Source organism: Chanos chanos, chromosome 1, assembly GCF_902362185.1.
Source record: "Chanos chanos chromosome 1, fChaCha1.1, whole genome shotgun sequence".
Taxonomy (NCBI): Eukaryota; Metazoa; Chordata; class Actinopteri; order Gonorynchiformes; family Chanidae; genus Chanos; species Chanos chanos.
Window position 1 is genome coordinate 42,438,594 of NC_044495.1, and position 15,217 is coordinate 42,453,810.

Sequence of the window (15,217 nt, forward strand, 5' to 3'; positions counted from 1 at the left end):
TTTTTTTATTCTTGTAGTAAACCGAAAAGCCCAGCAGTAACTGCACTGCAGGATGCTGATAATTAGAGGGTAAAGAAAAAGAAAATAATAATAATCATAACAGCGCTTTGGTTTTCTCTGAGGATTTAGCAGAAGTGTTCTATATTCATTTATGCACGTCTGATTTGTAAGTCACCTTGGAATGGGTCGCTGTCGTCACGGTTACCACATGCTCCGTTTAACGCTCGGTTGTCTCCGAGCTGCTGCTCTCACTCTGGTGTTTATTGGACTATTAATATTAATTAGCTTGACTACTCCTCACTGCATTCACTCATTAGACACGCATATTAACAACGATAAATGAACCCCCGTTTTTTTCTTCCTCTTTTTTTTTTACATCTGAGTTCAGTCACCTGCAATGCTTACTGGTGAAGATGTCATTTCTTGATGTGCGCTGTGGTTTTGTGTGTATCAAGGTCAAGGTGGGTGAAAAATTTCACTCTTAGTTAAGAGGACACTTCATAGGAACTAGACGCAGAGCAGCAAGAACAGTCCTGGGAGAGAACACATTTTTCAGTCAGCTGAAAAATCATAACCCAAAAATCCAGATTTTTCCAGTACTGGTGCATGAGTAAGAACCTTCCTACAGGAATATCTTGAGCTTTGATTTAATGTTGTCAGAATGAATAAGAAAACCTACATCACGTGCTCTCCCTCTGGTTTTCTACCTTCACCTAGTGCAGTGGTACTGTCTTCCCACCTGTCTGTCCCATTTCCTGTCTTCTCATCTCCTCACTGTGTCTCACAACTCAGTGAATTCTTCACTATTTTTGTTTTAACGTGATTTGTGTAGTGTGTGTGTGTGTGTCATAGTTTTACAAATGAGTTGTGGTCCAGCAGGTACAACTGTGAAGTGTACGCTCTGAGTGCAATAACTTAATGAAACAGACATATCACAGGATCTCCAAGCTCTAACACTCCATATACTGCAGCAGGTTCACTCGGAAGAGAACTGAAATGTTTCATCCATGTGTTTGAATTTGGATTGAATTGTCTAGACATCACAGGATGTGGACTTTGAATTTAAATGCCAGGGGAGTTTAAATCAGTGCAAATCAATCCAGTCCCTTCTGCAAATACAAACACTGCTGTTTTTTTGTTTTTTTCACGCTGGACCCAGAGAGAGAGACATTTTGGCCTCAGCTGTGTGTGTCTCTTTCCCACTCTGTGCTTTAATTTTAGCTCTACCACACCTGTCACAGGTAATTAAGCACGTGATAATTGGCTGATGATTTGATTCAGGTTTGTCCTTGTTAGAGCAGTGCTGCAGTGCTCCAGGAGTAGCATTGAGAAACACTACTGTAAAAGTCTCTGAGCTGTGACTCATTGCTTTGGCCTGTTTATGTCACGGAAAAGCAAAACATAAAAAGTCTCCCTGCATGTAAATGCTCCACTGCTCCGCCGCCCGACTGTTCAGTTTTACTCTTGGCAAATATGTAATCTACAAACACAAACACAGTGGTTTTATGGTGTTTTTTCCCCCCATTCACTCAAAAGGCTTTACCAAAAACCAGCTGCCATTTTCCAATAGTGGGGGGTGGGGGGTCAGTATTTGAACTGGGAGCATTGAGGCATTGAGTGTTTTATTTTTTTTTTGTCTTTATTTTTTGTTTGTCTGGTGCCACCTTGGCCAAGTGCCAAAAACATCATTATCGTGGAAATGGCAGTTTTGGTCTAAATTAAGCCCCTGTGTGTCACGATAGCTGTCTTTTAACATTTCCTGTTCCTCTGACTGAATCGGCGTCAGGAAAAAGGCTCAGGAAATGAGGAAAGATGCACTTAGAGGGAGCAGAAATTTCTCTGACAGAAATAAAGATGGGAAATGCGTTAACACACACCTTAACTTCCTGTTGCTGATTTTTTTCTTTTTTTTCATCTGAAGTGAGGGAACACAGAAAAAAAACTCTTGAGGAGATAGGATGGGACAAAATCAAATGGGACTTTTCCCTGTCATGCACTTTAGGCTCCAAAATAAGACATTTCCATTTTAGTATGTTGGCAAAAAGAAGCTGAAAACACTTGTTGTCAATGTTGTCAAATCCTCCCTAGCAACCACATCCCGCAGCTACGATTATTCTGGTTTAGAGGTTTGATGTTTTTCACGGTTACAGGCCACAGTAATCACACGTGTCATTTGATATCCAGGGGCCAAGGACTGTGTTCAGGTTTTTTTTTTTTAAGTGTTTTTTCTGAAAAGCTTCACAGCAAAAGCAAACATAGTACTTCATATACAACACTATCAGACTGTCTCAACGAGTGATACTTTTATATAGTACCTCATATAGATATACAACACTGTCCGACTGTCTCAACGAGTGATACTTTTATATAGTACCTCATATAGATATACAACACTGTCCGACTGTCTCAACGAGTGATACTTTTATATAGTACCTCATATAGATTTACAACACTATCAGACTGTCTCAACGAGTGATACTTTTATATAGTACCTCATATAGATATACAACACTGTTTAATTGCAGTGAGTACCATAGCTTTTTGGGTTTTTTTTCATTTTTTTTAAAATGCAAAAACCCCATTATATCATTGCAAAGAAAAGCTATGATCTGTCGGTTGGTCTGGGAAAGTATATAGTTCAGTCACATGTGCATCACATCAGTTACACCAGCCAAAAAGGTATTGGTCATTTTTCATCCAACAGTTTTAACTGAATGTGATCAACTTTTTTAGTTACTATAAGGATATACTGACAGATATTTTGAAAATAAAATAAGTTGAAATTTAAAAAAAAACACTGAATCAATGAACCATGTACACTGCCCATTCAGGATTATTGAAATTAGTCCACTTAAATAAAACAATGATGCTAAAAATGCGATTCCAAATGTATATAAATTTACTGAACCAAAGAATAACATTCTGGCTACTCTGAGGCCTAGCTAACAAAGCAAATGTTGAATTTCACTCGCTAATTTTCCACCACGAATGGCCCACACCACATGTCTTCTCTGTCTAATTGTGTATTGGCAGGAAATCTTCAGAAAAAGCTTGAAAAACACCTAATACCATAAATGGGTCGGTAAAATTTTTTTTTTTTCATTTCTAAAAAAAGGAGTGAAATTATAAACTGAGAGAGCCGACAGGGTGGACGGAGCTGGTAAGACATCCGTCTGTGGGACAGAAAGGAAAAGGAAATGAAGAGAGAGGTGAAGTGTGACAATCCTTATCAGCAATTACTGTTTTAACAAATCCTCTGGAACCACAGAGAGAGAGAGGGACAGAAGGAAGCGGACGGTCTGTGTTTTCATTCTGTGAACAGAGAGAGAGAGAGAGAGATGCAATCTGTCTCCATCAGCACCTTGTCTGTTTGGGAGCCCAAATGGCATACAGGACAGTGGCAAAAGATTCATCCTGTTACTCCCTTCTCATTATTTTGTCTCCTCTCCCCCTCCCTCCCTCCTTCTCTTTCTCTTACATACACACACACCCACGTTCCCATCCTTAATGACACTTGATGACTTCCATCTGAAAATAATTACCAGCTTGTCCAATTTTTCACTTTGAAAACCATAAACAGGATTTTTAGGACCTAAGTCAAACACTGTGGCCATAACCAGTCTGAGTGGGCCAAGAGAGAGAGAAAGAGAGAGAGAGAGAGAAATAACACAGAGAATAATAACAAAAATACTCTTCTCACCCCATACCCTCTCATTTTTGTTTAGCCAAGAACACGTCTTCTGTAAACCAGTGGCTTGATTATGGCCTTCTGACCGGTTCTCTTAAAAACCACGTGTCACTTTGTGATGACTGACTATGGAAACTGTTGCCATGGCAACATCCACCATACATTCATGTTAAACAGTTAACGTATACAAACAAACACCAACTAACTTACATTTCTAAATAATGGAAATGAGCCTTGCTCTTCATAAAGTCTTACCTAGCTTGACACATCCAAGAGAGCATAAAAACCCAGCATGCTTTATGTTTCAGAAGGTCTTCACCAGGAGATGGGATGAGGAGCCACAGGAGTTCTCAACAAGAGTGTTTTACACACAGGCTGGATTTGAGTATTCATCTACATGCAGTGTCTAAACTTTATCTCCATATCAGTTTGTTTTCTGTTCATACCTCCAGAGTCACTTGGATGCTTTTTTTCTTACCAAAGTTTGATGTCGTGTTTCTCTAAAATATGTTGGAATTTATGAATAAATGATTTAATTAAGTCTAATTCTTAAACTGATGTTACATCTCTTTGATGAAATGCCAGTCTGTCTCGCCTTCATTAATCCCACAGGTGTAAAATAATCCATCTCTAATCTCTTCCATCTTTTAAACATTTGTTGTAGTAGAATTTCTTATTCGGATCAAGATCAAGTAAAAAATAATAAAATTCAACATATTAACAAATATCACGGTGAGATGATTTTACTAAGTTTTGTGATTGATGTTCATTGTGATTGGCCCATCTGGCTTGGCTTTCTTGAAAGCTGATTGGCTGTCTATCTTTCTGCCCATTGTCACAGATGCTCTATATCACCACCAAATACACTTTGTTACACATTACACCACCCTAACATGCTCTGAAACACATCTGTCCAGTCATAAAAAATCATGTCCTATCTTTAGACAGGCCTACGGATGACCACAATTTTGTGAAGGGTGTTACACTGAGACTGATCGTTTTACAGGCAACTAGGAAGTTATAAAACTTGTTTAGTTCCAAAACTCTCTCATACATTGGCCTAAAATATGGAAAAGCAACTGTAAATATCCAGAGAGCGAGGAGACAGAGAGTTCTCAGACAGGGAAAATGATGAATATAATATTTATTACAAGATTATGAATTATGATATTAACTGAGAGATTTGGAGAGCCGTCTCTGTAGCATTAGTGTGTTCTCAGTGAGAGAAATCATTTATCTGTTTAAAACTTTAAAAAGAAAAACTACTGGTCCCATTCTACCGCTCCTGTCTGAATCGTGTTCTCGCTCTGTAATCAGCCAAACAGATGTTATTCCATGATTAAAGCAAAGTGAAGTTCAAACACAAATCTCACCGTTGACCACAAAGACATATGACTCTTAACCGCCAGCTATGAGTACAAACCTCATTTTAAAAGTGTCTCTGGTATGTTTCTGATGATTAATGAGAAACAACAAACCACTCTGTAAAATAATGTAAAAAAAGAGCTAGAAAAGAAAAGAGAGAGAAAAAAAATCAATTATACCTCCAGAAAATTCCTACAATAGCTTTGACGGTGTATATGTGTGTTTTGGAAACGGAGGAGAGCCGCTGGCTTGTTCTTTGACCTGTACTCTTATCACAGCTAAGCACAACTTCTGAATGCAGTGTTTTTAGACTATGAGTCTGACTTTGACTTAAATGGAGTTTCTTCTATTTCTGAACAGGAGTGACTCCAGTTGTGTCGCCACCGACGATGATTTATGCCTTCCCATGTGATCTTTATCAGTCCTGATGGAAAGTTTCTGTCCAGAGGAAAAACAATGAAATAGGACATGCATAGGAGTGTATTATTAGTGCCTCCTAATGGACTTCTGCTAATAGTAACTGTGCAGCTGGGAGTGTGAAGTGAATGTAGATTTGCTTACGTTCAAAGATACACATAGAGAAGAAAAGATTGGATGAACGGATGCTGAATGTTTCTAACTGTTGGTGTGATCTCATTTTTGGTACCCACCACCCAGCCCACCCCCTGGCCTCAACCCCTGACCCCCTCCACAACTCTCAGGCTGTTGAAGATTCACATGTTTATGCCCCCTAGGGACCATAGAAGGCCATTACAACAATTCTCAAATAAATTTCACTTCGTGTGGGGACAAATAGACTTCTCTCTGTCCCTACAGGTACGACTATAATTTGGTTTCAATAAATATCGAAAGAACTGAATCAAGTGCCTATGTGTAGAAGTAAAACAAATTTATGCTGGTCAGCAGGTTTCCATATCTGATAAACATTCTTCTACAAGATATTAAAAAAGACAACTTGATGGGGTTTTTCAAAGGTAAAGCTTTTTAGTCTAATGTTTAAGTATTAAAAAAAAATATATATATATACACACACACACACACACACATATATGTATATATGTATGTATGTATATATGTATACACACAAACACGGATATATATATATATACACACACACACATATATAATGCTTTCACACAAACCTAATAAACAAATTGTTGGCTAGGCCATAACAATGATAAATATCCAAGAAATTAGTGCTGATGGTGCAGGAAAGGAGGAAAAAAAGGTTCTGTGACTGGCATAAACAGCTTGAGTGAAGCAGAGCAGAGGGCCAAAGACCATAAATGCTGGTCGAAAACCGATAGTCGTTACCCAGAGTGCCTGAGAGAGCATAGCCACGTCAGTCTTCTCAGAGAGTAAGCAGGTTGTGTTAACCTGTTCACCCCGTCTGCAGCTGTTTGCTGTCACAGGAAGTGCCATTCGTTTGGTTTCCTCTGCTTTAATCCTGCAAGTGCACATACACACACATTCTCTCTCTCTCTCTCTCTCTCTCTCTCTCTCTCTCTCTCTCTCTCTCTCTCTCTCACACACACACACACACATGCACATGTACACACGCACACGCACATGCACACACGCACACACACACACAGACAGACCCTCTTTACGAGAGGTTTAAATGAGACCTTTTCCTTTTTAATGGTTATGCCACTTTAGAGTTTAATAATTTCTTAGTTCAATAGTTTCTTAATAGTTATCTCTCGTAATGTGGTACAACTTTTTGCAGGGTTTACTCTCTCTCTCTCTCTAAACCTTTTCTATTCACAAACTACTAAAGGCTAGAAAAGACATTTCTTCATATCACTGTTGTTCAGTTTTCCTCTTTGAGCACAGGCCTTGGTCACATGGTCACAGTGCGATCCTCTCCATTTTGTCCTGGAGCGTTCCAGAAAAGAGAAACAAAACATTAACTCTTTGGTTTCTTGCTGAAACATACAGCACTAAGATGTGGATCAGATGCTGAGATCAGATGAGATTCTGAGCAGTCATGTGTCTGAAGATGCTGATCCTTACAGGCGGATGTTGTGAAAGCAACATTTGTGCTTTGGCATGTTCTTAAGGGTCAGAGTCAGGTTAGTGGTCTGGGGTCTAGACCCGGGTCATCACCGCGGCAAGGATCTGACCTCGCGAGGGGACTGCTGTTTTCTTCTCCTTCTCCCTCCTGGCCTGAGCCATCTGTTTTTCCATCTCTTCCCTCTGCTAGTATGGATTTACAACCCTCTCTCTCCCTCTCTTTCTCTCTTTCTCTTTTTGAACTCCAACGGCAAATCAAGCTGTAGCCCAGCTGGTCCACAGTGGGGTTTCACCACACTTTCAAAACAGGACACACACACACACACACACACACAGAAATCAAACTTCACCACAGGGTGCCAGAGCATTGCATTAATCTCTCTCTCTCTCTCTCTCTCTCTCTCTTCTCTCTCTGTCTAATGCACACACTCACACACACACACACACTTGTTCCTCCTCTCACACCCATTCTCAGGGGTTTCCAGCTCATTTAATTACACAGCGATGTTTACACTTCTTTCGCTGCCAGAATGATTTTAGTGATGCATTGCATGTTGCGTCTCTTGATCAGCATTTGTACGCGGCAGGTGGCAAACTGTTTGACTACCCTAACGGCTTTCAAACCGTGTAGCACAAAACACGCTAAAAATGTTTTTTTTTTTTGTAATGTAATGTATTCAGACCAATATACGGAGTTCAGAGATTCAGCGCCGCTTAAGTCGCTTAACAGAGCGTCAAGCACAGAGCCGAGGAGGAGCATTGCACATGCGCAACGTTTCTTCTGGCACATGCGGCTCGTTCCATTGGAGGGTATCTCTGTTGAGGATGTGTGTCTGCCTCTCAGTGCGTTTAGTACAGCGAGCATCTGTATATCCTCTAGAGTACATTTGCGATGACTCTCACTCTATCCTGATGGGTCGAAAAGATCGCTTGCCCACTTAATCTTAAAATGGGTTAGAGAGAGGAGCAGAGTCGACTGGTTTAAGAGACTACGCTCACGATGGGCGAGCTGGAATTTTTGTATCGCTAACGAACCAAAACAATGAGGACCACAGCGCGAATCTGAGATTGACTTGTCATTGTTTTGTTTTTTATTTTACCGCCTGTTTTTTCTGTTAAGAAATGATTACAGAGTTGGTTTGCAGCGCTGTGGCTTTGGTCCTCTATATGAACACACTCAACGCGGATTTTTGCTACGATGACAGGTACAAGCGCTTCAGTGTCCTACATGTCATTCTCATTTTAAACACGCCGGTGTGTGTGAAAGCCAGTTTGTGACAGCGTCTCGACGTAGCACACGTTTTGCTGTGTTCTTTTACCGCACAAGCCGAAACCGTATTACATAATAATTTGGTGGATGGCTTCTTGCCCGAGTGAACGAGTTTATGTTGGTCCTCTTAAACTTGTAACAAACAACTTTACGAAAAATGCTGTTGCGACATAGTTTGTACGGTGCAGAAGATGTTAATCTTTTTACACGGTCTTCGCTGAGTTATTGAGGTTCTACATTGTCCACTCATTGTGCGATAAGACTTGCGCCAGGCGCTTGTTGTGCATAAAAGATTCCCGGTGGCGGCTGTTAGAGAAACCGATACACGTTTCTTAGATATGTAGCAGTACAGTTGAAAGGGCTCTCTCTCTACCTCTCTCTCTCTCTCTCTCTGACCGGGTGAGACTCATGTTTAATTGGTTACAGCAGTGTAAAATGAATAACGATTTCTTGCCGTGGGGGATTAAGGTCCGTGAACATTTTAGATGTTTTGATGAGAGCATCTTAACGTAATAGGCAAACGAAGCACGCCTAACTAAACACGTTATAACCCAGCCGCGGGCGGCTTTCCTTACGGTTCATTGAAACGCAACAATCCACGAAGCGAGAAGATCTGCTTTAGTTAACAGGAAACTCTTGCCGACTTTAATAAAGAACACAGCTGTTTCAAGTTTACTCACAGGTGAAACTTGTCGTTATCTGCAAAAACAATTAAACGTTCATTGTTTTGCCCGAGACGCAGTCACAAGCTATACCTCTCTGAATGGAAATGTGATGTGAATGTTCAGTTTATAGCCCCGTAGTCTGTTTGCCAACACAATCTATTACTGTTGTTGGAAACAAAAAAGCTGATTTTCTGTTCTGCCCCACAACGTATACGGTTTGCTGTTGGTTCTGGTTATTGTCGGCGGGTCCTCGTCAGGATCGCTTAGTGAGACTCTCCGACTCATATGATTGACACAAATGATCTAACTGTCACAGGGGAATGCGAACACCCCAAGAGAGTGGTGAAAAAGAGAAAGACTACATGATTGCTTGTGTGTGTTTGTAGATGTATGTAAATTTTACATTCAACAGTATTATGAATTTGCAACACACTTAAATCTTATGGTCAGATTTTAAACAACATTGGGCCGTGTAAAACCCAGTGAATGAGTGTTGCTGAAGCAGACCAGTATACACCTCCATCTCATGAAGGTCCAAAGTTCTGAGAGGCGAATAATTGATTGTGTGTCAGCTCCTTTCCTTGTGTGATTTCTCTGTATAATATCAATACTGGTGACCTTTAGAATTCAGAAGGGCATGGAGCTAATTTACACCCAAGAGGTTGGACATGTGCGTGCATGCGTGCATGTGGGAGAGACAGCGAGAGCGAGAGACTGCGGCATCCCTTTGTCCCTGTGGCGTGTGAGTTGAGAATACCAGTGTTTGGAACGACTCCTTGGAGTCATTCATCAAACTCGCTGGTTTTCCTGAGAGGTCAACAGTCGCTCGCTCTGCAATGTCTCAGGGGCTTTGCGAGCTGTCACTGTGTGCGTTTGAGAGACACAAGCTATACTGATGAGAGCGTTTGCCAGTTTTTTCCAAAGTTTGAAAAAGCTTTAGGAATCTTTTTTCTCTTCGTTGTCGGGTTGTGAACTGGCTGTTTCTAGGTTGAAAGTGACGCTGGGAAGTCGTGTGTGGACTGGGACGTCGCATTGGGTCTCTGTTTTCCTAATCATGTCATGCACTATTCCCAGGAAAAGTGTTTGATCTCGTTCGTGGACCGTTTAGCCAACAGTAATATTAATAAAAAGCAAACCTCCAGTGCGAAAAAATGACGTTAACTGGCAAAAGACAGAAGACACAAGCCATTCATTCTTCTGCCGGGGAAAACTGAGCTCACTTAGCTTGGCATTTCTCGTCTAGTCTGTCTACGACACAAGTTTATGTGATCTCCCGCCAAATGCATGTGTGTAAGAGTTGGTCTTGTGAAGTCAAACTCACACAGTCCTCTTTCTTAGATGAGTGCAGTTGAATTTTATTGTGCAGAGCCTGTCGTACATGATTTTTTTTTTAAGTTAATCATTTTATGGACTACTAGAGACAGTTCTGCTGTCTTAAAAAACAATAACCAACATTTCAGGTCGTTGTTGAGACCAAACTGGATTGTCAAATTGAAATCTTTGAAAGAAGAAAAACATGGAGACCCTTGACCTCTGTCTTTAGTGCAGGCCAGTCTAGCAGTGCTAAGGAAGTGAGAACGAGGGCTTCCTTTGATATAAATAAGGTTTTGTATCAGTGCATTCTTGTGATTTTTATGTATGGGTCTGTAGCTTCTTTATGAGTTCACTTGTTCTCTTCTGTCTTTAATTCTCCAAGCCCTGGGCACATAGATCTCAGAGAGTCGTCACACTCAATCAGCCACTAAGAATGGGCTGCAGGCTAACGTAGCTGTAGTTCTTAATGAAGGAAAATGCCTGCCTTCCCGATAGGCCCCATTCACTCCATTTGCTGTTTCCCTCTCTCTCTCTCTCTCTCTCTCTCATGTGTCAGAGAACATCTGTAACCCTTATCATATCACTGTCTCGTAAATATGTGATGCAGAAATGCATTATGGGTCCTGGGGGGACTGGCCGCCATCCCTTAAGAGGGAAAGGCGACACTGATTCCCTAAGTGCAGACTGTTCAGTGAAGCTTAAGTGTGATGAGTGAATGACTCCCACATTTCCTGCCCACAAACAATTATCTTTAATTATACTTCTGAGCTGCTCTGTGTGTGTGTGTGTGTGTGTGTGTGTGTGTGTGTGTGTGTTTGTGTGTGTGCGCGTGGATGTGGGTGCGTGTCTGCATATGTGTGTGCGTGTGTGTGTGTGTGTGTGTGCATGTGCGTATGCGCGTGTGCATGCATGTATGTGTGTGCGTGAGTGTGTAGCAGACCAGGCTAAATTATGAACAGTGATAGCTCTCTCCTTTGAGTCTTTTGATCTGATGAGTTGATGTGCATGCATGCATGTGTGTATAAGCCTTCATCAACAGAGTTAGTGTATCCGTCAACCACAAAACAGGCTTTCCGGGAGGTGAGAAAAGTTTACAGACAAAAAGTTTTTTGTGTTGTTTCTGAGATGCAGACACTAAAGCATTCCTTAACCATCGCATCTCCCTCCCCAATCTGTCTGTGTGCGACAGATCTAAGAGGAGAAAAGAGGAGAAACATAAGAAGACCCTAGAGGTTTACAGGAGAAACCCCCATCTGCAGTTTAGAAATTCATTGACACGCAAGTCAGTTAGCATCTAACACACAGTTATTTGTGCTTTTATGGTGAATGTAAATGACAAATTGTGTCTCTTCAGCACTAGAAACACACGTGTTAAGATACACACACACACACACACACACACACACAAACTCTCTCTCTCTCTCTCAAAGATGGCAGCAGTACTTCATATAAATCTTTTCTTATCTGTGGGGGGAAGGAAACGGGCATTCATAAAACATTCTTTTGCTACAGGGAGGGAAATTTGATATTTCAGCGCTCACTGAACATAAGTGAGAAGTTGTATATATCAGTCAAACGCTGAGATTACTGAACTGGACTGAACTTTCCTTTACTCTCCATCAAGGACTCAGTGTCCAACACACACTTGTGGAACCAGACTGCACTTGTCTGTTTGCTTTACTGCCGAACCTGCCCATGTGGCCTGTGAGTATGTATCCTCAATAAGTCTACGCCATTTAAGTATGATTTTCCATTTTTACTTTTGTTTTTCTCTATAGTGTTCAAACCAGTGGCTTTATCATTACGTCCGAGATGTAACAGGTTCTGTTGTAAAGTACGCCATCAACACAGCTGCAGGGCTGTTTCTGCTCTCCTTTTACACTAAATGTAAGTTTGCTGTACTAAAGCACGATACCCGCGGGAGACTGTGATTTCACACCTCGTATAAACGGAGCCCTCAAAGTCCTCTCGTGCTGATTCAGAAGTGTTGGATGAAGTCTAAGAGTCTTTGTGAGTTTTTGTATCAGTTTTGCTTTGCAGGTCTGCGTTCCTGAAGGTTTCTCAGTCTGATGTAGTCTTACAGACTTACAGACAATATAAGCAGGAGTTATTTATGTAAACAGTCATCTGTCTGGAAGTCTTTTGTTCTGTTTTGTTTTATTTTTACATAATAATAAAGAGGATATATTGTTATGATCCAAATCCAGTCATAAGTATCAAAGAAATGGCCCTCGCTGAAACCTGTCTTCTGCCTCATTCGCTCTGACTGCTGTGAATCCACTGTAACAACAAATGCCTATTCAGCACTCTGCCAGGGCTTCAGCTCTGCACCAAAACCTTATCACATCTCACAACATTGTCTGAGTACCTAAATTATAGTGTACCTTTTTCTTTCTAGAGATATTCTGATGTTTGCCAGTGTCGACATAATATCAGTTTTTAATTCAAAAGCAGATGTCACCATAGGTTGTTGGGTTGTTGTTACTTCAGATGTGTGGATATTCAAAACATGGCTTGTACCTGGAAATTGTCTGAAAAAGAAAATAAATAAAAACAACCTGAATCCCCCTCTTGGCCTGAAATAGCTTCTCTCGAAAAAAGCTGTTTGAACAAAGCCCTTGAGTCACTCTTCTGTGACTGTCTGGCAGAAAAGGGCTTAGTTGTGATGTCGCTACAGCAACGGGTCTCCACTGAGCCTCAGAGGAGAGACTGAGGTAACAAACAGTCGAACCCGTGAATGAGCAAACAGCCAGGGAAGAATTTACGCAAGCGTAATCTCAGACGGATTTACACAGGGGTAATTTGAGATTGATTTATACAGGGGTAATTTGAGATGGATTTACACTGGTGTAATCTGAGATGGTTTGGAAGAGAGAGAGTGACTTTTTTTTTAAAAACACATATCCCAACAAACTATGTCACAGAATTTTCTGGAAAAGACAGACCAACTTTCGTATATCTTATGAAAGCACTTATCTTATTGTGATTACCCGGACTGAGAGAGAGAGCGAGAGAGAGAGAGAGAGAGAACGAACCCTCTATTTAACAGCACTCTGTATAATGACATCACTTTACCCTGGATATAGTACCGTAAAATAGTCTTCTGGTGTCTTGCCTATGGCCATAAACATATTGTGTTATTGCAGCAATGTAAAACACATGTATATCTCTTGCTTTCAGAGCTCTTTACCACTGATGTGTGTGTATTTACTCTGTGAATGTTTGTGAGATGAAGGGGGAGTCCTGGGTCGGCCATATGGATTGATTACTTACAGATCTGGTGCTGGCAAGCGGTTTGTGGCTAGCTTTAGATGATCCCTCAGCAAACTCAGCGAACATTTTAAGCCAGAGAAGTTAAGAATCTGGATTAGGAGTTAAAACCCTCCACGCGGCTTTCTTCTGAGAGTAACGATGAAATGTAAGTAGGGTTAAAGTTTCTGAAGTTTCTGGTGTGTGCGTGTGTGTGTCTAAGGAAAGAAGATGTCATGTGTCCTTAAACCAAGATTGTGTGGTCCTTATGTTCCAACATCAGGGCATTGGACAGGAAGTGCTTCATGAGGAGGGAAGGAGGAATGGTTGAAGTTTTCTTAAATGAAAGCCTTGGTGAACACTCACCTTGGTGAACATTCAGAGTTGTGGAGTTTTGTGTGTGTGTGTGTGTGTGTGTGTGTGTGTTTGTGTAAGTAGACATAAAGGCAGGAGGACATTTGTTCTTTGGAGGAACAATATAAGGAATTTGCTGAGGGCTGTTTGACTGAAAGAGTGGACATCTGGATGTTGGGCCTTTGTGTGTTTTTGTATCCAGAATTTTTGTGTGCTCTGCTCAAAATGTGTGTGTGTGTGTGTGTGTGATGTGTGTGATGAGAGAGAGAGAGTTCACTGCTCCTGCATTGGTAAAAAAACCCCAGTATTTTCAGGTCACTGTTTGTGATTTAGGAGGCCAGATATACTCAGTTTTCACCACTGAGGTAGAAACAAAATGACAGCACCATAACTTTATGCCTTATACTGTTGTTTATTCTGTTGTTAACAGGATAGTGGATAAAAATGGCTGTAGAAAAGTTCCAAATCACACTGTTTACCAGCACAGCGGGTGCCTGAATGATGTTGTGGAAAATAAGTGTGGAGATTGGAAACACCGTGTCTTTTACTGTTTGAGTCACTCCACATACCATACCTGATGATTCGTTATAACCACTGTCAGTCATTTTTTTAAAACCAATCAGACCACTCTCAGGACACTCTGATCTCTCATAAAGCTGAACAGCCTCCCGGACTCAGAGACATGGGACTGTGCCAGGGTGGTGGGCGGGAGGTTTTGGCCTGGGTAACACTTGGATAACCCTGTTTGCTGATTGGCTGGCTTGCCAGGAGGCGACCACAGTACCACAGATCTGGGACACCTCCCTTCGCACAGTTCATACAAACCGACATGAAGTAACCGCTGGCAACCACATGCACCCCCCATCCCCCCACCCCTCCACATTGTCAATCACTGGGCGAAGACGCTGAAGTAATGCACAGCAAGCAGCAGTTTGTCACATCTCTGTGGTTTAAAGCAGAACTGAGGCAGAAGAAAACATGACGAGATGGTTAATACACAGCTATTGGCCACATCAGAGTAAAAAAAACATACGGAGGATAGTGAAGGAGAAAAGAATTTGGGAGGATTTCTAGAGACACAACCCTGAACCACTGTTTTATAATTAATTCAAGTGTAGTGCCAGGTCTGACTCACTCCAGAGGTCACAGCCTTTCTGTGTACTCAGTTAACTTACTCTGTGTTAAATTTAGACAACTGCTCAGTAATGCAGAGATTTCTCCCAACTCTTAACACATTTATTCAGCTACTCAGGGGCTGTTTAGTGCATTGATCAGCAGAACAAAGTGGTCTAGAGT

At 41.3% G+C, this 15,217-nt stretch overlaps 1 protein-coding gene across 1 annotated transcript in view; it reads left to right on the forward strand.

Moving 5' to 3' along the window:
- The first annotated feature begins 8,191 nt into the window (after positions 1 to 8,191).
- tmtc2a (transmembrane O-mannosyltransferase targeting cadherins 2a) overlaps positions 8,192 to 15,217 on the forward strand; it is a 57,230-nt gene continuing 50,204 nt past the window's right edge. The window contains exon 1 of the mRNA XM_030784122.1: positions 8,192 to 8,274. Within this exon, the coding sequence (XP_030639982.1) occupies positions 8,192 to 8,274 (83 nt within the window). The remainder of the gene's footprint in view (positions 8,275 to 15,217) is intronic.